This window comes from Marmota flaviventris, chromosome 6 (genome assembly GCF_047511675.1).
Source record: "Marmota flaviventris isolate mMarFla1 chromosome 6, mMarFla1.hap1, whole genome shotgun sequence".
NCBI classification, from domain to species: Eukaryota; Metazoa; Chordata; class Mammalia; order Rodentia; family Sciuridae; genus Marmota; species Marmota flaviventris.
Window position 1 is genome coordinate 101546090 of NC_092503.1, and position 25122 is coordinate 101571211.

A 25122-nucleotide genomic window follows, 5' to 3' on the forward strand; every position below is an offset into this window, starting at 1 on the left:
GTGAAAGCAAAGTAACATGATTTATTAGAGGAATAGAAAGAATGCAGAGATCCTGAAGAGGGATGGGTCCTGAGAGGGATGCCAACAGGTGTCGGTTGTCTAGGGGTTTTTAAAGGCATATCTGATGGCCCAGCACAGGTGATTGGCAGGGTGAGGAATGCTAGCAAGGACCAACAAAACTCTTCAAGCTCCCACCTTAATAAGCCAATCAGAAGTGCATACTTAAGAGGATGGTCCAAACTGGGAGAAGGAGTGATTCAGGCAAGGGTAGATTGGTGGTCTGTTGCTAGGCGTAGGGGTAGGGTTAGCAAAGGAAGAGCCTTAGGTGACAATTAGTCAGCAGCAGTGACAGCTTGTTCTCCAGGCCTGATGTCTCCTTTTAGGATGGCATGGTCTCATTCCCTCTTTCCCTTCTCCGAGGCCATTATCCTTTCTGCTTGTGGGAGGTCTACCTTCCTGCTTCATTCCCCCACTATCTAGCCATCCTCATGGTCTTCTGCTTCTTGGTATCAACATCATCATCTTCAGCTGCCTGTTTGCCTGTAGCAGCCTCGGCCTCCTCATCTTTATCACCCTCCTCCTCCTCCTCTTCTTCACCACCCTCTTCCTCCTCTTCTTTCACCTCACTGTCTGCTCTCCATTTTCCTAATTGGCATTTCCATTCGGGGTGGGGGGACATCTCTTCCATTCTCTGCTTCCTCCACAACTTCCTTCTCCTTTAAGTCCTTGATGGTGGTCTTGGAGCTGGTGTCCACCACATCTGACATAGTGGGACACATTGGTGATCCCATGCAGTGTATTAAAAAGAAAACTAGAGTTCAGAGACTCTGGCCATAAAGCTACCAGAGTCTGTGGTGGCAGAGGAGGTTGCAGCAATGGGGAAGCTGGACAATGCAAAAATGGCTTTGCGGAGTAGCCAGTATCTATCTACCTATCTTCCTTCCTTCCTTCCTTTCTTCCTTCCTACCTTTTCCTCTCTTTGCAGAAGAGCCATTGAGACCAAAATCTAACCAGAGTTACAAGAAACAAGACATGACCATCAATGGTGTGTGACTAGGAGCACCTGAAATACTCTTCACTTCCCACTTCCAATGTATGTGCTTCACAGAAAAACAACAAAAATAACAAACCCACAAGATATGACAGAGAGAATCATAATATCCATTCATTCAAAGATGCTGGAGGGCAGGAAGCAGAGGTGGGAGGGTGAATGGCGCAGGGAGAAACCAGTCCAGGCACAGGGGCTGACCAATGTTAGAAAATAACTGCAGAAAAAAAATTTCAGACTAATGGTTATGTTAAAAATCACATATTGGTGTGAGGAAGGTTCTGCCTTATGTGTACAAGAAACAAAATTTTCAATTCCTCAAAGGAAAGGGAATATGAAGAGGACCCTTGGCAGAATGAATCCTGTCTTCCCTAGCCGGGAGAGGTTGGAGAAAAGAGTTGCCACTGCTTCCTTCCAATCCATCATCCCCTTTGCAGGGCAGGTGGCTCAGGGACTTGCATGGCCTTAAGTTGTGCAGGAGATGGATGAGGTGAAGGGGACTTCTCTGCAGAGAAGTTGAACTCCTCAGGGAAGATGGAGGTGAATTGTCTTGTGAAAGAATCTTTTGCTTAAGAAGATCACCAAGGAGAAGAGGTGCAACTGCAAAAGTTTGCTTTTTTAGGGGTCTTTGCTCAATTGACACTGATGGTGAATGAAGGGAAGAGGCTAGAGAAGAGGAGCCACCAGTAATATGTGAGGACGGCATTGCTGAGAAAGCCAAGGGCAATTTGGTTGCAAAGCAGAAAGGCCAATTCCTTTATGTTGAAAATCACTGGTGCATTTAAATTCCTTTATTGAACCAACAGTGTTCAAAGGAGTACAGTGAGCAGAAAAGGGATTTATGCAGCAAACTCACCAGTTAACCAACATGATGGATGGAAAGAAACTCACAATCATTTTCTGGATAAGGAAAAGAGCCTGCAGCAAAGGGTTGAAGAGCATGTCAGCAATTATTTTGCTGACACATGGGAATGGTGAGGCGTCTTCCTGATAGCACAAATGCTAGGTCAGCTCTGTCTTGAAACCAAATGGCGTTCATGACTTTTCCAAGCATGAACACGGCAACACCCAAAGAGCACTGGGAAATGACTCCTAATTCAGGCTGCTACTGACAAGCACAGAGAAAATCACTTGAAGAAACAAAAGGAGACCAAACCAGAGAACAGCACAGGGAAATTCTACTAATCATCATGGCTCACTCCGTTTCCACTCTATTCACTGCCCCAGAACACTGCTCGCCCTCCTTCAACATTGCTCCCCTCTCTTTTACAGAATTCAAGCATCTAGCTTAGACATGATACATGGAGCCTTTGATTCCCCCGCCAGGGTCCAGGGAAAAGGTTTGGACACTGTCAGCCATCTCTTTACCACTCACACCATCAACTATACAGAGGAGACAGAAGTTCCCCCAAACCTCTCATTATGAAGAACCTTCTCTTTAAGGAAGAGGAGACTCAAATTTTAAACCAGCAAGATTGGAGAAGGGAATTGTGGCATTTTTTTAAGCCGCTCAGATGATTCTAATGGGTAGCAGGTAGGATAGAAAATCCACTGGCCTAGACCAACTTTCTTTTTAATAAATAGAAAATAGAATTTTATTTTTTCCATATTTTTATTGGTGCACTATAGTTGTCCATAATGGTGGGATTTGTTGTTGCATTTTCACACATGCACACAATACAGCAGTGTAATTTGGTAGATCAACTTTTTTCATTCTGAGTTTCAAGATAGTTATTTCCGCAATCTATCCTTTCCTCGTTTATTTTGCTGAGTTCTTCATGTGTAGAGGGGCCAGTTTTGAAAGTGAGCCAATTGACATGCTGCAAAATAATTCAGCTCCCCCTTATACCACGAAGACCCTCCCATTCCTAAAGCCACTATCCTCCTCCCCACAGCTCCCCCTTGCAATCTTTGAATGTTCAGAACCTCTCACCCCATCATGCCAAACTCTCACATCCCTCAAGCCACATAGGCTTTCTTGGGATGGTGGGGATGGGCATTTAATTTCTATACTTCTGCATTATTTCAATTTCTTCAAGATGAGTATGAGTTGTTATTTCTTAAAAATATTTTTTTTCCAAAGGGGAAAAATGTGAAGGTGGGAAATGTCACCCTTTGCCTAACTGCACTTTTGCTTAAAATCCCAATTATCAAAAACCCTCTTGTGTGCTGCTCTTGGCTCCAGAGTGTGCTGTGACTAATATGTCAAGATGACTTTGGAAATTCTGCAATCTGTATACGGGGTAAAAATGGGAGTTCATAACCCACTTGAATCAAAGTGTGAAATATGATATATCAAGAACTATGTAATGTTTTGAACAACCAACAATAAAAAATTTTTAAAAAAAAATGCTAGCTTCCTCCTCAGTTCTCCATTCTCACTCAGTTTCTCCAGCCTAGGCTTGTCCTGACAGGGGGAGGGAGGAGGAGCTGTACAAAAAAGAGAGAGAGGAAAGATTAAAATGCTAAAATCTTGTCACCTGCACAAGAAGAAAAACAGGTTAGCCTTAGTCCTGAATTCCTTCCTTCTATCTGACTTGCTTACACTTATCGTCTTTCTATTTTTTTAAGTCAGTTATTAAATTAATTTTTAAAAATCTAGAACACCAGTTTCAGAAGACAAGCTCCACTCGTGAGGAAGGAACCTAGATTACAGGCAGCCTTGGAACTAAGATGCCGCTTGGGTTTTCTAGGGCATAAGTTGCAAGCCTTTATCTTTCTGATGAATTTTGTGATGCTCTATAAGTTTCTCTTTCTCTTTGTGTACAAATCTCAGTTGTTCCCTCTTGATTTTCAGGGATTCTTAGTCATGGCGGGGAAGCCTGTGCTTCACTACTTCAATGGCAGGGGCAGAATGGAGTCCATCCGATGGCTTTTGGCTGCAGCAGGAGTGGAGGTAAGGTGGCTGGGTTGACTGCTATTGTTATTGTCTGCAGATCATTAAGCACTTACTTTGGGAAAGTTATAGAAAACTACTTTTTAAAATTTTTGTACTGGGGATTGAACTCAGAAGTGCTTCACCACTGAGTTACATCCCCAACTCTTTTTATTTTGAGACAGGGTCTCACTAAGTTACTTGGGCCCTCGCTAATTGCTGAGGCTAGCCTCAAACTTTCAATTCACGTGCTTCAGCCTCCTGAGTTGCTGGGATTACAGGCCTACTCTACTGCACCAGCTAGAAAACAAAAAGCAGTTATTACCACATGCTCTTTAAATGTTGGCTGTGAAAGAATTAATTAGTCCTTTTAATTAAGTGCCTAAATACTGTAGTAATTGTTAATACTAAACATATCCAAGATATTACAGTGTTCTATAATAATTAACAAAAAAAGAAGAAGGAAGGGTGTGGGAGGAAGGAAATGAAGGAGGGAGGCACAGAGGAAAGAAAGGAAGAGACTCATTTTGCTTCATAGCTTCTGATTCCATTCTTACCAGCCAAGTATGGCATTCATTTAACTACACTTGAATCAAGACTATTAAGATAATAGTACTTTTCTTTAAAAGCCCAGAACAGTACTGACATAACATTATCGTTTACCACTAATATTATAGCTGTCCTACACGTCAATGATTTTTTTAATTATTAAAAATTTCTCAATACATTTTAAAAGTAGTTTATTAAAGTTTATAAAGAGCTTTCCAAATAAATCTTTTTGCCTCTATGCACATTCTGAATATAAAGCAATTGGCCTTTTCTGGAATCCATACAAAAAGTATTTTTCAGTTACTCTTAAATGGTCTCTTAGATAAAGGAACAAGTTTTCTTTGAACTTATGGTCTGTCCCATGGGGACTTAGTGAAAAATTAGCAAGCAATACGGGTGACTTGACATTCACTAGGATATTTTGAATGCTGTCTGAGATCTAACAGAGGTCTCACGTTCATCTGTTCTCCAGAAATGAAAATACCTTTTATGAATGCATCTCAGAACATGGTTTAAATTGGAATATTTTGTGAAATGTACCACATTATTTCTCCCAGTAGTGCTTGGATGAAGCAACAACAACAAAAAAAAAACATATGTAGAAGTTTCATTTTTTTTCTAAAAGTCGTATCTGGATTTTTTTTTTTTAATTTTAAATCAAGTTAGAAGATTAAGCATAGTACAAAGAATATTGTAAATGAACATGACCCTGCTACCTGGGATGAACAATTGTTAAAATTTAGTCCTAATTCACTCAATATAGTCAGATAGTCTTCTGTTAAAAAATAAAACATTAACAGATAAAGCTAAAATTCAGTTGGACCATCATCTTCCGGTCTGCTTGAATAACCTGTATCTAGCAAGTCTAGCTTGTATATTTTTGCATTTTTATCTGTATTTGCCAAAATTTGACTTGTGCACTTTTGGGAAAAAAAATTTACTTACATGGTTCCTTCTGTGTATCATTCTTTATTTTTCTCTTTAAACTCAGCTGGATAAATGACAGATGATAGATGTTGAAGATGAAAGAGAGAGACACAAGGTCATTCTTTTATATCTTTTTTATCTCAATTTTTCGTATTGTTGCTTTATAATACTATGGTATTTATAAGAACAAAGGATATGGTCAGTAAATACTTTTAACATTCAAGAAGAAAGAATATGGCATCATAAAACATGCACAGGAGACAAGAGTTACCTATCAAAAACATTCCAACTTCTTTGGAGGTTACTAAATATTTTTTAGTATAGTTTTTTTTAAAAAAAAAAAACTTAAACTTCTCATTTTTCCTTCTAAAGGCCTAATTTTTACAAAACAGTAATAGGTCAGTCTTTCTTTCTGAGCCTCATGAATCTCTATCTTGGGCCTTCTGATTCCTCCCAGAGTTTTAGATTCATGTTGATACCATCATAACTTGTCAGAATTAGAAGGCAATTCTACAGTCAGTATCCATCTTCTTTTCCCAACTTTTCCTTGTCATTATGAGTCACAGTGAATTTTCAAAAGCTTAAGTATGCTCTTGTATATACCAGTTTGCTAAAATAGCTATGCTTCGCTTATCTTTGGAAACCCCACAGTGCCCAACACAGACTCTCACTCAGCCTTTATGCAAAGCACAAAATCATTAAAAAAAAAAAAAAGTTCAGGAGGAAAAACTCAAAATAAAAAATAAAAAGGGATGGGAATGTAGCACAGGGGTAAGGCACCCCTGGGTTCAATTCTCAGTAACACCCCCCAACCACCACAAAAATAAATAAATAAAAATAAAAATAAAAGGAAGAAAGAAAGCTTTGCTTTATACCCTGATTGTCCTTCTCTGTACTCCCATACTTGGTATCAAGTGCAGAATATGGCTTCAAATTGAAATGATTATTTAAATAAAGACTACTCAGTTACCAAGCTAATAATATCTGAAATGTAGTGGAAAGCTTTTCCCTTGGAATGAAGGGAACCCAGCGCTGGTTCTTCTATCCTTTAGCCGGGGGACTTCAGGCAAGTCACTTGGCCTCTCTGGGCTTCCTAAGCATCAAATGAAAACTTGGAGAAGAAGAGCTCCAATATTATGCCAGCTGTCGGCAGAGCTTGTTTTTGTTTTTGTTTTGTTTTGTTTTGTTTTTGTGTGTGTGTGTGTGTGTGTGTGTGTGTGTGTGTTTCTTTTGGCTTTTGATTCATGGTTCTTTTTACTAATGAAAATATAAAAGAGAGAACACCACCAACTATCTGAACCAAGAATAGAAGGTGATGGTAAGATAGTACTTAATACATAGTACTGGGGATCATCAATCAGAAGAAAATTTATTTTGTAAAATCAAAGGACTAAGAGAAAAGAGACCCCCCACACACATACATATTACACACTCTATCCCTGCACAAAGATTCTTTTAAATGTGTAGCAAGTGTCCAACTTCCACCTTTTGAATGCCATATTTGTGCTGACTTAGCCATAGGAAAAGAACATGTCTACTGAATACCTTCTCATTCCTAGAGGACAGCCCAATAAGTATGACTTACAATTTTTTAGCTTATCTATATTTTCTGATTTTTCTATGAAGAGTTCTATAATTTATACAATAATATTGATAATATTTTAAATGAATAAGGACTCTTACATCTTTTTTTTTTTGGCACCAGAGATTGAGCCCAGGGGCACTAACCACAGAATCACATCTTCAGTCCTTTCGATTTTTTTTTATTTTGAGACAGGGACTAAGTTGCTGAGGCTTGCTTTGAACTTGAGATCCTCCTGCCTCAGCTTTCTCATCCACTGGGATTACAGTCTTTGTTGTCTTATAAAAATAGCAGAATTCCCTGGAGACTGCTGTGTTTCCTGCTCTTGGATTAGAGTTAAAGTTAATGCTGGTCTTTGAGGTGTAGAAATGAGGTGATCTGACACTTCAGTTTCATGTTGTTAAAGGATTCAGGAGTGACACAAAGGAACTACATATTTGGTATACTTAAAACATTATTTTAGTCAGTAATTAGGCATTGTGTTTGTTAGCTTTTCATCACTGTGATCACTGTGATCAAAATACCTGACATAAACAACATAAAAGTGGAAAGATTTATTTTGGCTCAAGGTTTCAGAAGTTTCAGTCTATGGTCAGTTGAATCCAAGGCAGAAACATCATGGCAGAAGGACATGGCAGGGGGAAACTACTCAGCTCATGGCATCTGGAAAGCAGAAAAGGAAAGAGAGAGAGAAAAAGAGATGCACGTGCAGGGAACAAGAAATACTCTACCTACCCTTTCAGAGAAAGCCCACAGTGATCTACTTCCTCCAACTAGGTTCCCCCTCCTAGTAATCCATTCTATCATCAAATATCAGCTATCAAATATCAAATGGATTGAGGATTTCCATCGCACGAGGATCAGCTACGGGGACTCAAACGCGAGAGGTTTGTCGCACGGAGGGTAACACTGCTTATTCAGCAAATCGCCCCGTGGCTAGAGTTTGCAGCGCGCGCTGGGATAGAGACGCAGGGTTACAGCGCTGCAGTTTCTGCGAGCCGCGCAAGCACCGTACTCAGGGCTGAATTCTGGGTTCGAGACGGGGGAAGGAAGCGGTCCATCTCGGTTCTCCACACCGGTCAGACCACAGAGGAGGCCAGCAGCCACCATGTTGGTCACCACCCCTGTTTTCGACTGACCGCAGCTCATTCAGCCATAGAACAGGTAATTTCAGGCTGCAATTCGCCTGCGGCTTGCAGACAGATTGCTAGGGTTCAGCGCCTGGGTGCTTCTTAGAACCTGATCTTATCGGAGTGAACACCGAGCACGGGGCGGCCGAGTTCCGGCTCCCGGAACCGTCCCGGAACCGCCCTGGCCCAGGGCTGCTGAGCCTGCGGAAGCTGCTTCTTGGACCCTGCTCCTATCAGAGCATACAACAAGCACTAAGCAGCCGACTTCCGGTTCCCGGAACTGAGCCCGCGGGGACTGCTTCTTGGAGCTTACACTTATAGGAGCTTACACCGAGCACGGAGCGGCCGAGTTCCGGCTCCCGGAACTTCCCTGGCCCGGGGCTAGGAGCCCGCGGAAACTGCTTCTCGGTCCGGGTCCTGCTGAGGGCCGGTCAGGACTCACCCGGTGCTTTGGTTGCCCGGCAAGGGGAACGAAATGCTGCCATTTGCATAGGATACCAACATGGCAGAGATCTGATGTCTGCAGAAAGCGGCGGAGGAGGGAACTTCATCAATACCAGCGGTGACATAAGCAGTTGGTCTCCTGGTAGGGGGGTGAGGCACAGTCACCCGAGTCTCCTCAATTTGTCAAGCCAGAGGGGAGGAGCCGGGCCGCCGCCAGTGCCCGGAGCAGGCCCAGCGGCTCGCCAGCGTGGTGACCGCGTGACCCCAATTGGAGAGGGGGCGGAGCGGAGCCGCCACCCGCACCGGCAAGGTGGGCAGACCCGCGACCCAGTGGTACATGGGCGTGGTAGGAGGGGCAGGGCAGAGCCGCGGTTTGCGCTTGCAAGGTAAACAGACCTGTGACAGCCTGGCGGGTCAGGCCCAGTGGCCTGCCAGTGTGGTACACACGTCACCCCAACTGGAGTAGGGGCAGAGCAGATCCTTCTCCCACGCCCGGATCAGGCCCTGCCGGTATGGTGGTCACGTGACCCCAATTGGAGTGGGGGCGGAGCGGAACCGCCACCCGTGCCCGCAGGGTGAGCAGACCAGTGATCAACCTGCAGATCAGGCCCAGGGGTCCGCAGGCGTGGTAGGAGGGGCAGGGCAGATCCGCCGCCCGCGCCTCCAAGGTAGGCAGACCTACAACAGACCGGCGGATCAGGCCCAGGAGCCTGCCGACGAGGTAGAGACACCACCCTAATTGGAGTAGTGGCAGAGCAGAGTCGCCGCCCGTGCCAGGAACAGGCCCAGCGTCCTGCAGGCGGGGTAGTCACGACACCCCAATTGGAGTAGGGGCAGAGCAGAGCCCCCACCCGTGCCCGAAAGGTGGGCAGATCTGCGACCGACCAGAGGGACAGGCCCAGTGGCCAGCCGGTACGACAGACACGTCACCCCATTTGGAGTAGGGGCAGAGTAGAGCCGCCGCCTGCGCCTGCAGGGTAGGCAAACCTGCAACCGACCGGAGGATCAGGCCCGGTGGCCTGCCGGCGTGGTACACTCGTCACCCCAATTGGAGTAGGGGCAGAACAGAGCCACCGCCAGCTCCCAGAACAGGCCCAGTGACCTGCCGGCGTGGTAGCCGCGACATCCCAATTGGAATAAGGAGAGAGCAGAGCTGCCGCCCGCACCTGCAGGAAAGATACGCAAGCAGTATGAAAAGACAAGGAAAGAAAGGACCACAAGCATTGCAGGTCAACGCAACTTTAGAAGAGGTAACAGCTGCAGCAGATGGAATGTCAGATAAAGAATTCAGGATATACATGCTTCAGATGATCTGGAGTATCAAGGAAGACATTAAACAGCAAAATCAGACAATGAAAGATCACTTCGACAACGAATTACGCAAACAAATCCAGGAAGCAAAGGATCAACTATACAGGGAGATAGAGGTTATAAAAAACAAACAAACAGAAATCCTAGAAATGCAGGAAGCAATAAACCAACTTAAAAACTCAATGGAGAATACTACCAGCAGAGTAGAACACTTAGAAGATAGAACATCAGACAATGAAGACAAAGTATTTCAACTGGAAAAGAACACAGACAGCTCAACAAGACTGTTAAGAAACCATGAGCAGAACATCCAAGAAATATGGGATAACATTAAGAGACCAAACTTAAGAGTCATTGGGATACAGGAAGGTACAGAGCTCCAAACCAAAGGAATGAGAAGTCTATTCAATGAAATAATACAAGAAAACTTCCCAGACTTGAAGAATGAGACAGAACCCCAAATCCTAGAAGCCTACAGGACGCCGAATGTGCAAAATCATAAGAGATCCACACCTAGACACATTATAATGAAGATGCCCAACATACAGAATAAGGAGAGAATTTTAAAAGCTACAAGAGAAAGGAAGCAGATTACATTTAGGGGTAAGCCAATCAGGATAACAGCTGATCTTTCAACACAGACTCTGAAAGCTAGAAGATCCTGGAATAACATATTTCAAACACTGAAAGAAAATGGGTTCCAACCAAGAATTGTGTATCCAGCGAAATTAAGCTTCAGGATGGAGGATGAAATTAAAACCTTCCACGATAAACAAAAGTTAAAAGAATTTGCAGCTAGAAAACCACCTCTTCAAAACATCCTCGCCAAAGCATTACAGGAAGAGGAAATGGAAAATAACAATGAAAACCAACAGTGGGAGGTAGGACAGTAAAGGGGGGGGAATAATCAAAGAGGAAAACAAACCATGTTTAGTAACAGAAATAAACAAATATGGCTGGAAGAACAACCCATATCTCAATAATAACCCTAAATGTTAATGGCTTAAACTCACCAATTAAGAGACACAGGCTAGTAGAATGGATCACAAAACAAGACCCAACAATATGCTGCCTACAGGAGACGCATTTGATAGGAAAAGACATACATAGGCTGAAGGTGAAAGGTTGGGAAAAATCATATCACTCATATGGACTTCGGAAACAAGCAGGAGTGTCCATACTCATATCAAATAAAATAGATTTCAAGCCAAAGTTAATCAAAAGAGATAAAGAGGGACACTACATACTGCTTAAGGGAACCATACACCAACAAGACATAACAATCATAAATATTTATGCCCCAAACAATGGTGCAGCTATGTTCGTCAAACAAACTCTTCTCAAGTTCAAGAGTCTAATAGACCACCATACCATAATCATGGGAGACTTCAACACACCTCTCTCGCCACTGGACAGATCTTCCAAACAAAAGTTGAATAAGGAAACTATAGAACTCAATAACACTATTAATAACCTAGACCTAATTGACATATATAGAGTATACCACCCAACATCAAGCAGTTACACTTTTTTCTCAGCAGCACATGGATCCTTCTCAAAAATAGATCATATATTATGTCACAGGGCAACTCTTAGACAATATAAAGGAGTAGAGATAATACCATGCATCTTATCTGATCATAATGGAATGAAACTGAAAATCAACGATAAAAGAAGGAAGGAAAAAGCATACATCACTTGGAGAATGAACAATAGGTTACTGAATGATCAATGGGTTATAGAAAACATCAAGGAGGAAATTAAAAAATTCTTAGAGATTAATGAAAACACAGACACAACATATCAGAATCTATGGGACACATTGAAAGCAGTTCTAAGAGGAAAATTCATTGCTTGGAGTTCATTCCTTAAAAAAAGAAAAAACCAACAAATAAATGATCTCATACTTCATCTCAAAATCCTTGAAAAAGAAGAGCAAAACAACAGCAAAAGAAGTAGAAGGCAAGAAATAATTAAAATCAGAGCTGAAATTAATGAAATCGAAACAAAAGAAACAATTGAAAAAATTGACAAAACTAAAAGTTGGTTCTTTGAAAAAATAAACAAAATCGACAGACCCTTAGCGATCCTAGCGAAGAGAAGAAGAGAGAGAACTCAAATTACTAGCATACGGGATGAAAAAGGCAATATCACAACAGACACTTCAGAAATACAGAAGATAATCAAAAACTATTTTGAATCCTTATACTCCAACAAATTAGAAGATAGTGAAGGCATAGATAAATTTCTTAAGTCATATGATCTGCCCAGATTGAGTCAGGAGGATATAGAAAACCTAAACAGACCAATATCAATTGAGGAAATAGAAGAAACCATAAAAAGACTACCAACTAAGAAAAGCCCAGGTCCGGATGGGTATACAGCAGAATTTTACAAAACCTTTAAAGAAGAACTAATACCAATACTTTTCAAGCTACTTCAGGAAATAGAAAAGGAGGGAGAACTTCCAAATTCATTCTATGAGGCCAACATCACCCTGATACCTAAACCAAACAAAGACACTTCAAAGAAAGAAAACTGCAGACCAATATCTCTAATGAACCTAGATGCAAAAATCCTCAATAAAATTCTGGCGAATCGGATACAAAAACATATCAAAAAAATTGTACACCATGATCAAGTAGGATTCATCCCTGGGATGCAAGCCTGGTTCAATATACGGAAATCAATAAATGTTATTCACCACATCAATAGACTTAAAAATAAGAACCATATGATCATCTCGATAGATGCGGAAAAAGCATTTGACAAAGTACAGCATCCCTTTATGTTCAAAACTCTAGAAAAACTAGGGATAACAGGAACATACCTCAATATTGTAAAAGCAATCTATGCTAAGCCTCAGGCTAGCATCATTCTGAATGGAGAAAAACTGAAGGCATTCCCTCTAAAATCTGGAACAAGACAGGGATGCCCTCTCTCTCCACTTCTGTTCAACATAGTTCTCGAAACACTGGCCAGAGCAATTAGACAGACGAAAGAAATTAAAGGCATAAAAATAGAAAAAGAAGAACTTAAATTATCACTATTTGCAGATGATATGATTCTATACCTAGCAGACCCAAAAGGATCTACAAAGAAACTATTAGAGCTAATAAATGAATTCAGCAAAGTGGCAGGATATAAAATCAACACGCATAAATCAAAGGCATTCCTGTATATCAGCGACAAATCCTCTGAAATGGAAATGAGGACAACCACTCCATTCAAAATATCTTCAAAAAAAATAAAATACTTGGGAATCAACCTAACAAAAGAGGTGAAAGACTTATACAATGAAAACTACAGAACCCTAAAGAGAGAAATAGAAGAAGATCTTAGAAGATGGAAAAATATACCCTGTTCATGGATAGGCAGAACTAACATCATCAAAATGGCGATATTACCAAAAGTTCTCTATAGGTTTAATGCAATGCCAATCAAAATCCCAACGGCATTTCTTGTAGAAATAGAGAAAGCAATCATGAAATTCATATGGAAAAATAAAAGACCCAGAATAGCAAAAACAATGCTAAGCAGGAAGTGTGAATCAGGTGGTATAGCGATACCAGACTTCAAACTATACTACAGAGCAATAGTAACAAAAACAGCATGGTACTGGTACCAAAACAGGCGGGTGGACCAATGGTACAGAATAGAGGACACAGAAACCAATCCACAAAACTACAACTATCTTATATTTGATAAAGGGGCTAAAAGCATGCAATGGAGGAAGGATAGCATCTTCAACAAATGGTGCTGGGAAAACTGGAAATCCATATGCAACAAAATGAAACTGAATCCCTTTCTCTCGCCATGCACAAAAGTGAATTCAAAATGGATCAAGGAGCTTGATATCAAATCAGAGACGCGCCGTCTGATAGAAGAAAAAGTTGGCTACGATCTACAGTCGGTGGGGTCGGGCTCCAAATTCCTCAATAGGACACCCATAGCACAAAAGTTAATAACTAGAATCAACAAATGGGACTTACTCAAACTAAAAAGTTTTTTCTCAGCAAAAGAAACAATAAGAGAGGTAAATAGGGAGCCTACACCCTGGGAACAAATCTTTACTCCTCACACTTCAGATAGAGCCCTAATATCCAGAGTATACAAAGAACTCAAAAAATTAGACAATAAGAGAACAAACAACCCAATCAACAAATGGGCCAAGGACCTGAACAGACACTTCTCAGAGGAGGACACACAGTCAATCAACAAGTACATGAAAAAATGCTCAACATCTCTAGCTGTCAGAGAAATGCAAATCAAAACCACCCTAAGATACCATCTCACTCCAGTAAGATTGGCAGCCATCATGAAGTCAAACAACAACAAGTGCTGGCGAGGATGTGGGGAAAAGGGTACACTTGTACATTGCTGGTGGGACTGCAGATTGGTGCAGCCAATTTGGAAAGCAGTATGGAGATTTCTTGGAAACCTGGGAATGGAGCCACCATTTGACCCAGCTATTCCCCTTCTTGGTCTATTCCCTAAAGACCTAAAAAGAGCATGCTACAGGGACACTGCTACATCGATGTTCATAGCAGCACAGTTCACAATAGCAAGACTGTGGAACCAACCTAGATGCCCTTCAATAGACGAATGGATAAAAAAAATGTGGCATTTATACACAATGGAGTATTACTCTGCATTAAAAAATGACAAAATCATAGAATTTACAGGGAAATGGATGGCATTAGAGCAGATTATGCTAAGTGAAGCTAGCCAATCCCTAAAAAACAAATGCCAAATGTCTTCTTTGATATAAGGAGAGTAACTAAGAACAGTGTAGGGACGAAGAGCAGGAGAAGAAGATTAACATTTAACAGGGATGAGAGGTGGGAGGGAAAGGGAGAGAGAAGGGAAATTGCATGGTAATGGAAGGAGACCCTCAGGGTTATACAGTGGAGGAGGTAGAGAGAGAGGAGGGGAGGGGAGGGGAGAGGTGGGGAGGGTGGAGGATGGGAAAGGCAGCGGAGCACAACAGACACTAGTATGGCAATTTGTAAATCAATGGATGTGTAACTGATGTGATTCTGCAATCTGTGTATGGGGTGAAGGTGGGAGTTCATAACCCACTTGAATCAAAGTGTGGAATATGATATGTCAAGAAATTTGTAATGTTTTGAACAACCCACAATAAAAAATTAAAAAATAAAATAAAATAAAATGACAACAAAGAAAAAAAAAATATCAAATGGATTAATCTACTGATGAGGTCAGAGCCCTTGTGATCCTATCACTTCTCAAAAGCCCCACCTCTGAACATTGTTCACTGGTGAAAGGGCTTCAACACATGAGTTTTGGGGGTCACTTCATACCTAATCCTTTGACTTCCATGTAACTTTTTTCCATGGTATCAAGAGCAATGATAATAAAAACGCTAATAATGATGTATTCTTACATTCTTTTTATTTGTTCCTTAGTTTGAAGAAAAATTCTTTGAAACACGTGAAGAATTTGAAAAGTTAATCCAAGGTGAGATGAAAATCTTATTACTTTTGATGTTACATTAGATCAAAGAGATGAGATGGTGTCTCCATTACTATGATCACTCTCCCCGCCCCCATCCCCACCCCTCTGTTTAATACTCTGAATAAGAGAAGTAAAAAATGTATTGACAGTAACTATCAATGTCTTATTTCTATATAAGGAAGGAAGTACCTGAGTCTTGCAACCAGCAGGAGCCCTGCCTCCACGCTTCTAAGTCTAATTGTTCCAGCTCTCTCCTTTTCTTTCCCCTGAACTTTGTCTTCTTTTTTGCGGTTTCCTACTTCACGATACTGCACTGCTCCTTTGTTTCTTTTCAGTTTTCCAGGACGTAGTTAACTTCTTTATATTAAACTCTCTCTACAAAAGTAACTGGTGTGGCTCAGTTTCCCAGTTAGACCCTCAGATAATGGAAAGGAGAACTGGCCCAGCTCCAGATGTTTGATGGTGGAAGTGCAGAGCCAGCCTTACCGTTGCCCATCTGAGGAAGAGATGCAGACAGATGGACACACAGAGTTGAGGAAGAGAGAGAGAATTCTTCTTAATCAAAACATGGCCCTCCCTAGTTATGATTAGTTTGTTAGTTGGTTTTATTACAGAGAATAATACAGGGGTTAATTTTTTTTTTTTAGTTCTGCTTACTCACTGATAATTAATAGGGATTGATAGAAATATGTTCAATAATCTCATGACTTCATGAAAACAACCAGGCAGAGAAGGTGGGATAGACAAGAATGGCCCATCTGGAGCCTGAGTTAACACTCAGGGTATGATCAAGATAGCTCAAAGGTAAAAAGAGTGGAATGGCCGTAGGAAAGGAGACAAGGGAGGACTGGGGTCGTGGCTTAGTGGCAGAGTGCTCACCTAGCACGTGCGAGGCTCTGGGTTCAATCCTCAGCACCACATAAAAATAAATAAACAAAATAAAGAATTGTGTCCATGTATAACTAAAAAGGAATATTAAAAAAAAGAAAAAGAGACAAAGGAATTAGAAAGAGGAATCTTTGGCAAGAAAGGTGGTGTGTGTGTATACACATACATGTATTTATTTATAATATATATAATATTAATATAATATATATTTATATTTTTTTTCAGTGTCTTCCAAGATATTCAATACTGTGTCTGGCCCTCCACACTTTTTTTTTGTATAAGTGAATACATAAAAATTTCTCCTTTTACTTAGTCTCTAAAAATATTTTGATAAATATTATTTGATTATAATAGTTCCATTTTGTATCATCTTTAGAAAACTCAGTTGCCACTATCAAGAACAATAAATAATCCAGCTTTCTTTTGTGTTTTTCAAGGTGGAACCCTGATGTATGAACGAGTGCCCATGGTGGAAATGGATGGAATGAATTTGGTAGAATCCAGGGCCATTCTAAGATACATAGCTGCAAAATATGGCTTGTATGGAAGGAACCTGAAGGAGCAAGCCTGGTACAGAAAACACTTGTGACTTAAAAACAGAATAAAAACCTAACATTGAGGTTTATTAGCTGCCACATTTAGTGTAATTCTTGATTAATAGAAAATTCTTTTCTTGTTTTTTTTAACATTTTATCATGAAAAATGTAACACATATCAAAAGAGAGAATATAATAGCACCTATTATAAAACATTTATCTTCATAGTTACCAATTCATGGCCAAACACTACAGTTTTGTGGGTTTTTTTTAACATCCAGATGCCATATTTAGCTCTCATTCATAAAAGAAATCAGGCATTTCTCATGATTTGTTTGCCTCCACTAGGTGGAAGCAGCACTCAAGAGTAAATCCAAAGAATACTGAAAATTTTGTCAGGGAGTCATCTAACCCTGTGAAACTGAATCTGGACACGGTCCTGGAAACTACCTCATCAGTCTCTGAATACACCAGATACACCCCCAGCTTCCCAGACTCTATAGATAATTCTCATGTGCACCAACCAGTCAATTTGTGATGGGCAGACCCATCCACAAACTAGTAAAAGTCTTGTCTTACCTGTTTAAAACAACTACCCTAAATTGTAAAGTACTGCACAGAATTAGAAAGCCGTTGTTTGGTAAACAACAAAGAATTCATTTTTACTAAATAAGAAGTGTTTTCTCATTGATTAAGCCATTGTTTCATTTCAAAAATGTATTTTTAGAAATTTAGTTTAAAATTTTCATGCAATACAAATTTTTAGATTGACCTTGTGTTATGTCTTAACCATAAGCATTCTCTTGCTTTCTAGTGGTTCCTTCTAAATTTCTGCTGACTACATTGCCGCAGTGTAGTTAAACATGTTCCTTTGTCTCTATTTTTATAAAGGGCTAGTTGGATTTAGAGAGTTTATCAGACTCAGGTTTTTTAGATACAGGTTCCAGTGGGTTTTGCAAGACTACTTCATGGGTGTTGAGAAACAGAATGTCTACTTATCTATCCATCATGATATTAGTAGCTGTAGGCTTCAGTGCTATCATTCCTTCCACATTTATTATCTGGAATACTTCAATCAAAACAAAAACAAAAAACCTCCCTCACCTACTATCTGGTTACTTGGAAGTACATTTTCCTATAGAGAAGACAGGATTGATGCTTGGTTCTTTCTCCTTGTTGACCAGTTTTCCAAATAATGAATTGGTTCACATGCATCATCCAAAAGTGACCTATTGCCTGTTGTTATTCTTTATGCATCTGAACGAATCAATTTGCACATCTTTAATATGTTTCGATTATTTCCATTGTTATATGCTCAAATTGTTCTGCCTTTGGTCAATGGGATCCAAGTGGCTCCTGGAATTCTTTTTAACCTTACTCTAGTGGCTCTGATAACTTATTTATTCTCTGGTATAATGTGTTGATCCAGATCAATCCTATTTATCTCTTGCTTCAGGCCTGGACTCAGTCATTTCTCTAAGTAGCTGTGGTTCTTTTTAATGTAAAATAGTTTTAAAGTAGTTAATTTCTAGAACTAATGTTTGTAAATTGAAAATGAATCAATGATTTACTTATATATACTTTCATTGGTTTGTCACTATGATAAAGTCTCATATGTGTTTATATTTTAAAACTCCTTTAACCAACTACACAGTCCCACAACAACTCTAATGCTTAATGGTTCTCTAATAGTAATCCATTGCTGCCACATATTTTCTCACAGTTCCGAGCTGACAGGGCTCAGCTGAGTCTCTCATGCAGCACTTCATTCATGTCTGGCACCTGGGTTGGGAGACCTGGAACATGTGGACATCGTCAGGCATTTTTCTCTCTCCCCACATACCTTCTCCATGTGGCCAGCTTGAGTGTACAGCAGGAGGTTCTCAGAGTGGTTAGAATTCTTAAATAGAGGCTGGCTGCCCTTAGAGCAAATGATAAAGAGAACCAGGTGGGATTTGGAAGGATTCTTATGGCCTACCCATGGAAATCCAAGAACATTACTTCCCTACACTGGGTCTAGAAAGTTCCCAAGGCCCATTCATATCCAAGGGGAGAATGAGACTTAATTCAATGGCAGGAGGAGCAAAGAATTTGAGACCATTTTCAAGACACACATTACTATTCTGGGTTAAAGCTAAAAGGCCCATGTTTCACAAAGATTAGGAAACTCCCCTTGGACAGAGATTTTTCCAATACCCACACCAGGAGTATTCTCACTATGCCTTGGTCCTTGACAGACATAAGGCCATCTTTCCTTCCATTCAGGCATGGAAATGAAGGTGGAGGCAAGTGGGAACTTGCAGAGCAAGTTTTGTGCTCTGTTAAATTGCTCTACTGTGTTTGAGAACTTTTGATCCAGATGGAGAGGTTTGGGGCCGGACAGAGGTCTGTAGTTACCTCTTCCTCCATATGTATCACATGTACTAACATGGTGATCACACTATTATTACATTCAAACAGCCAAATACAATCTTGTCCAGTTTATTATTATGGCATCCTTTTAATGCTTTGTGTGAGTATGTCTATGTGTGTGAGAGATTAACATTAGTGTTACATAATTGATGACACACACACACACACACACACACACACACACACACACCTGCCTAGATATTTGAGTTCTATAATTATTCCTATCTCCCAGATTGATCTTTTTTAATATCCCAAAGGAACAGCATTCCATTATTATTGTTAGCTCACAAAACAATATTCCAGGAGGACCCCTGGTAGGAAGATGAAACTGAGGCACTACTTTAAATGTTTCTTTGGTCCATAACATGATATTCCCTTCTTCTGGAAAAACACGACCTGGAAAGTTAGGGTACCTATGACCTATGCTAAATAACTAAGTGTTAATTAAATAATTTGTATTATATGATTCAGCCATGATACATATATTTAAATGCATATATTAAATCATTTTTGGAACTATCACCCTTCCTGTAGGATTGACATGTATGTAGAAGGCTTGAGGGACCTGAGTGACATGATTATGTACTTTCCACTATCTCTGCCTGAAGAGAAGGAAATGAATCTTGAGTATATTCTCCAGCGAGCCATTATGAGATTCTTCCCTGTCTATGAGAAGGTATGTGACAGACTTATGTTTTGCTTGATGACTTGGATCAAGAAGAAAAATGAACTAAACTAAATGTAGATAAAGAATTTTAGTGGTGGATGAAGGATGGCCAAACCCTCTGTAAAAACTCAAAATTCTTCCCTCACTTGCAGTTATAAAACAAATCTACCTTCCTCCCACTAGGTTCTTCTGAATTTTATTTTATTTTTTTTAAGGATTTCATGCATAAGTTCAGAATCATTTGTAGTTCTGGTGCTGACAGAATTTCAGTTTCCTGATATAATTCTAGAGTAAAATAAAGCTTTAAAACAGGACTTGGGGTGGAAATCAGAGTCCCACACTAATTAAAGAGTTGTTGGGGAGGATAGTATTATTTCTAAAATGCACTGGCTAGTATTAGGGTTCAGGGAAGTTTATCAGGTTAGCAGAATCCTATGCAACAGTCTAAAACTTTAAAAAATTGTTTTCAAAATAACCCTTTGTTTCTTGTGTCTTCTAAACTTTTAGCATTTATAAAATTATGTCTGAAAAGCTTGTGCCTTAAGCAAACATCTAGACTGCATTGCTAACACCAGGGTTGGGACCTTCTTTAGCTATCTATGCTCTTACCTCTAGGAACATTCATTATAATATTAGTAAGTGTAGGAAAGAATCATTAAAAATGTCAGGGTTTCGGTAAAAAAAATTAACGATCCAGATGAGTTTTCCAAATCTACTGCCAATGCTGGTTTAGTCCACCCTTTCTGGGCTCAGGAACAATAGTTCTAAAAGAATGACTTAGTACATATATTTAAATCTATTTATCACCATCAAATCATGTAATCAGATTATTTAATTAATACTTAGGTATTTAGCATAGATTACAGGTAGCCTAACTTCCCAAACTACACTTTTTTTTCTCTTGATCACATTCGGTGAATTTTCAGTCTCTTTGTTCCAAGTTGGATCAAACTGTAAATATTCTATACCTTGCACTTTCTCTATATCATTTCCTTCAGAAATATGTAAGACAATATACTAATTTGTAATCGGCACATAATTTAAGAGATTTTTATCCTATAATTTTATAAATATTGGCAATGGAAGGGATGTCTGACATCATTCTTCCTAATGACTGCAGTTTTTGTCATACAGTATCATAAAGTATAGACGCTTCTCTCATGGCCGAAGATAGTGACAATGACAATATCACTAACTACAGTACTAATCATGACGATGTCATTGTCACCTCCACAGAATGATAAGCACTGTGCTGTGTATTTGGCATATTTTGCCCTTTTAATCTTAGTAAGTCCATGAAAGAGGTGCAATGATTGTCCCATTTACAGATGAGGCAACAACAGCTGAAAATAACTTGCCCAATGTCATACATTCAACTAATAAAGCTGACACTTGCACTCAAGTCTCTAAATTCTGATCACATGTCCATGCACCATAAGATCATAAAGTTGGAGAGCTAGCATATACTTTACTATCTAATCTTTCATTTTGTATTCAATCAATTTTAACTCAAAATGACTCATAAATTACAGCCCTATTATAAGAAAACTCACTTGTAAAAATGAGACTTGTAAAAACTCCCTGAAAACAAAGTCCCCTCCAGAAGCAGCATAACTAAGGAACCTGCTCAGAGGCAGGGCAAACACAGACCTGGAAAAGCCACCAAGCCAGGTGCTGCACTAAAACCATTCATAGAGGTTCACAGGGTAGGCAGAGGGAGATAAAAGACGACAAAGCTCACGGGATCAAGCTGTTTCCTGTGGTCAGGTCAGGGGATTGGAGTTGCTCCACCTCTTTCAGGTGAACTGAAGCTCCAAGAGACAGGGTTGGCTCAAGCTCATACCACTACCCAGGGGGCAGAGAACAGATTAGAAACCAGGTCTCTTAGCTTCTAGAACACTTTCTACAAGACTTTTCTAGAAGACTAGATCACAGTTTTACATGTGAGGTATGCCCTTAGTCCATTACCTTCTTCTCAACTATCATGCAGGCACTAAGAGACCCTGGGAAAGATTTCCTTGTGGGCAGTCAGCTGAGCTGGGCTGATATACAGCTCCTTGAAGTCATCTTAATGGCTGAAGAGTGCAAACCCAGTGTCCTCTCAGGCTTCCCTCTGCTACAGGTAATGCTATCCAGAGTCCCCAAGAACTTCAGAGAGAATGAATATGCATCATTCCTCTCTTCTTTTATTGTCATTCACTCAAGAACGTTCTAACTTCTTTATGCCAAGGCCTATACTAGAAATATAAAGATGCCCTCCAGAAACATACCTAGTCAGGGAGACAGACACATAGACAGGTATCTTCTATACAATGTGATAAATTAAAAAATAAAACATGGGAAAGCAGACGAGGGTCACTTGCACCAGCACAGAGACCTGAGGCAGGCTTCTTGCAGGGCTGAAGCCTCAGAGTAAAACCTCAGTAAAAGTTGCTTAATTTTCTAGATGAAGTAAGAAGAAAAACTTAAGATAATATCATAGCTGGGTGCAGTGGTGCATGCCTATAATCCCAGCAGCTAGGGAGGCTGAGGCAAGAGGATCACAAGTTCAAAGCCAGCCTCAGTAAAAAGCGAGGTGCTAAGCAACTCAGTGAGACCCTGTCTCTAATAAAATACAAAATAGGGCTGGGGATGTGGCTCAGTGATCGAGTGCCCCTGAGTTCAATCCCAGACATTACTCAACAACAACCACATAACCATTGGTGAAGCTTCTTCATGTCATGCATTGAACCAAGAATCAAATCCACTTTACCTCAGTTATTTTATTTATTTTTTTTTTTCAAAGAGAGAGAACTTTTTAATGTTTATTTTTCAGTTTTCGGTGGACACAACATCTTTTTTTTATTTTTTAAATTTTTATGTGGTGCTGAGGATCGAACCCAGCGCCCCTCGCATGCCAGTGAGTACGTTACCACTTGAGCCACATCCCCAGCCCTACCTCAGTTATTTTATTCCATCCTCAAGATAGACAGGAAATGAGACTCAGAGGTTAAATAACTTGCACATACTTGCACATAAATAACTTGGGTGTTGGGACTCATACTCAAACCTCAGTCTGTCTGATTCCATGACCCAAGTTCTAAAAGATTTTGCCACATTAGTGGCTTCTTTTATAATCTTTAAAATATTTCAAACATTGCTAGGTAACATGAGGGCTGGGGATGTAGCTCAGTGGGTAGAGTGCTTATCTAGCATATGCAAGGCTCTGGCTTGGTTCAATCCCTAGCACCAAATTCACACACAAAAAAATTAAAATATTTGTAACATGAGTTAATGACAATTCTGCAGCCTCAATTTTCCACTTCATATTACTTTATAACCATGTTTTACTATTGTTATTTAGTCTACCTCACTTGTACACAATGTTATCTGTTGAATGTTTTTTGAAATTTCCAATACATAATATTCCATTTATTGTGCTTAATGAAAATCACAAACAACTTAAATGTCCAATACCTGAAAAAATATCTACATAAATGAGATACATCAGCTGGATAGAATTTTGTGCAGCTACTTAAAATGATGTTTTCAAAAATCATGTAAGAACATAAAAAATGTTTATGGCATAGGAAACCTGAGGACTTCTCCTTACAAGTCAGCAGAATTTTACTTTGTTTATTGTACTATATTCTTCTCTCATGAATTTTGACATTTTACATTTTAGGAATTCAAGGTCAGAATCAGCCACATCCCCACAATTTACAAATTTCTCCAGCCTGGAAGCCAGAGAAAGCCTCCAATGGATGAAGAATCCATTAAGAAAGTGAAGAAAATATTCAAATTTGAAAATGGCATGTTTCTCAAAAACATGAGCACTATAGAAGCTGAGTATTAACAATTCAAGAGGTTGAATTCAAGAGGTTCAGGACATACTGCACACTTCATTTATAGGAAGGCCCAGTAAAATATCCTAAAGATATGTTAATAAAGAAACAAAAGTAATAAATGCATAAGGAAATAAAGTCCCTAAAACTTGCCTGCAAATTAGAAAACTCCTTTTCTATTTTTCCTAAATATTCTGACACCACTTAGAATGATCCAAATATGAATTCTTTTAAAAAAATAATAAAGAATTCTTCTGGATTTTCCATGTGCAAAGAGTGAAATCATAAGTAAGCAAACAGATATCAAGGATTTCTTTAAAAACCAAAAACCGAATGACAAGAAGGGCATATATCACCATCATTCACTTCTACCATCTTTTGGAAACAGTCCAGGACTCTGTACAGCTTCAATTAGTTCCTAAAACTTTGTCACTTGAGTATGTCACAGGTATTGCATATATTTCTATGATCAATTTCTATATCACTGTCATAATCAAAGGCTGAGTAGAAGCTGTTGTCAGTCTGAACCTGCAGGCTTTTCCCTTCATCTTTGACAGGTGACAAATAAGGAGAGTAGCTCAGTTATGACAGTATGTTCCAGCCTTGCTTATGGTTAACAATCTCTTTGGCATCCTTAGGATTGATGGGATTTTTCTTTTTTAAAGTATATCAAGGACTTTGTTTAAGTTTCCTTTGGGGTTCAACCAATGGTTTGGGTTTTTTTTCCTCTTTATTGAATTCCTTGTCACTATCAGCTGGCAAATGAAACCAACCTAACAAACCAGATCTATTCTGCTGCTATGGGCTGAAGACTCTGCACTCCCTCACTTAAACAAAGGGTATGGAAACCAATAGGACTAAAATCACAGGCTTTTAGACTTCTGAGGGGTTTTGTTGACCATTAAGTTAAAGTCTTCCTTGAGGAAGTGGAATTGAGTCCAGAGACAGGGAGTAACCTCCCAAGAACACAATAGTCAGCGGCAGGTGCCTTGGACATTAGAAGTTATAACTATGCCCAAATTTGAAGTGGTGATTTGAGGGGGAAAAAAATACAACAACAAAACTTTTTAAGACATTTTTATTTTTTTATTTGAATACTGATATATTCTGTTAGAGTATATCTAGAATGGAATTCTTTTAAAGGAAAAAAATAACACTGGCAGCAATTAAAATGGAAAAAAAATAAAATTTCTGATATAGCACAAGTAACAAACATCTAAGTTAGTATTTTGTGAAGTCTACTTAGGAAATTCCTTTATTGGATAAGTTGTAGTTTAATTTAAACTTCCTTGAGTCATCAGTATTTGGAACTGTCAAAAACAATATTACAAATATAAAAATAGCCACAGCAAGTGAAAGAGCTTATCGGGATTCATTAAACACCTTTAATGAAAACAGTGCTTAACAAATAGAAACAGTTTAAATTTTTGCTGTTGTTTTTTTTTTTTAAA

General features: G+C 39.6%; 1 protein-coding gene and 1 pseudogene across 1 annotated transcript; one reads left to right on the plus strand and one right to left on the minus strand.

Annotated features, from left to right (window-relative positions):
- Window positions 1-472: 472 nt before the first annotated feature.
- Window positions 473-2986, minus strand: LOC114082395 (etoposide-induced protein 2.4 homolog pseudogene; annotated as a pseudogene).
- On the plus strand, window positions 2505-23682 carry LOC139706030 (glutathione S-transferase-like). Its single transcript, XM_071613318.1, has 7 exons — window positions 2505-2582; window positions 3846-3944; window positions 15296-15347; window positions 16670-16802; window positions 19715-19856; window positions 21838-21969; window positions 23512-23682. The coding sequence occupies exons 2-7, from the start codon at window positions 3858-3860 to the stop codon at window positions 23680-23682; spliced, it is 717 nt and encodes a 238-aa protein (XP_071469419.1). The 5' UTR covers window positions 2505-2582; window positions 3846-3857.
- The last annotated feature ends 1440 nt before the right edge of the window (window positions 23683-25122 follow it).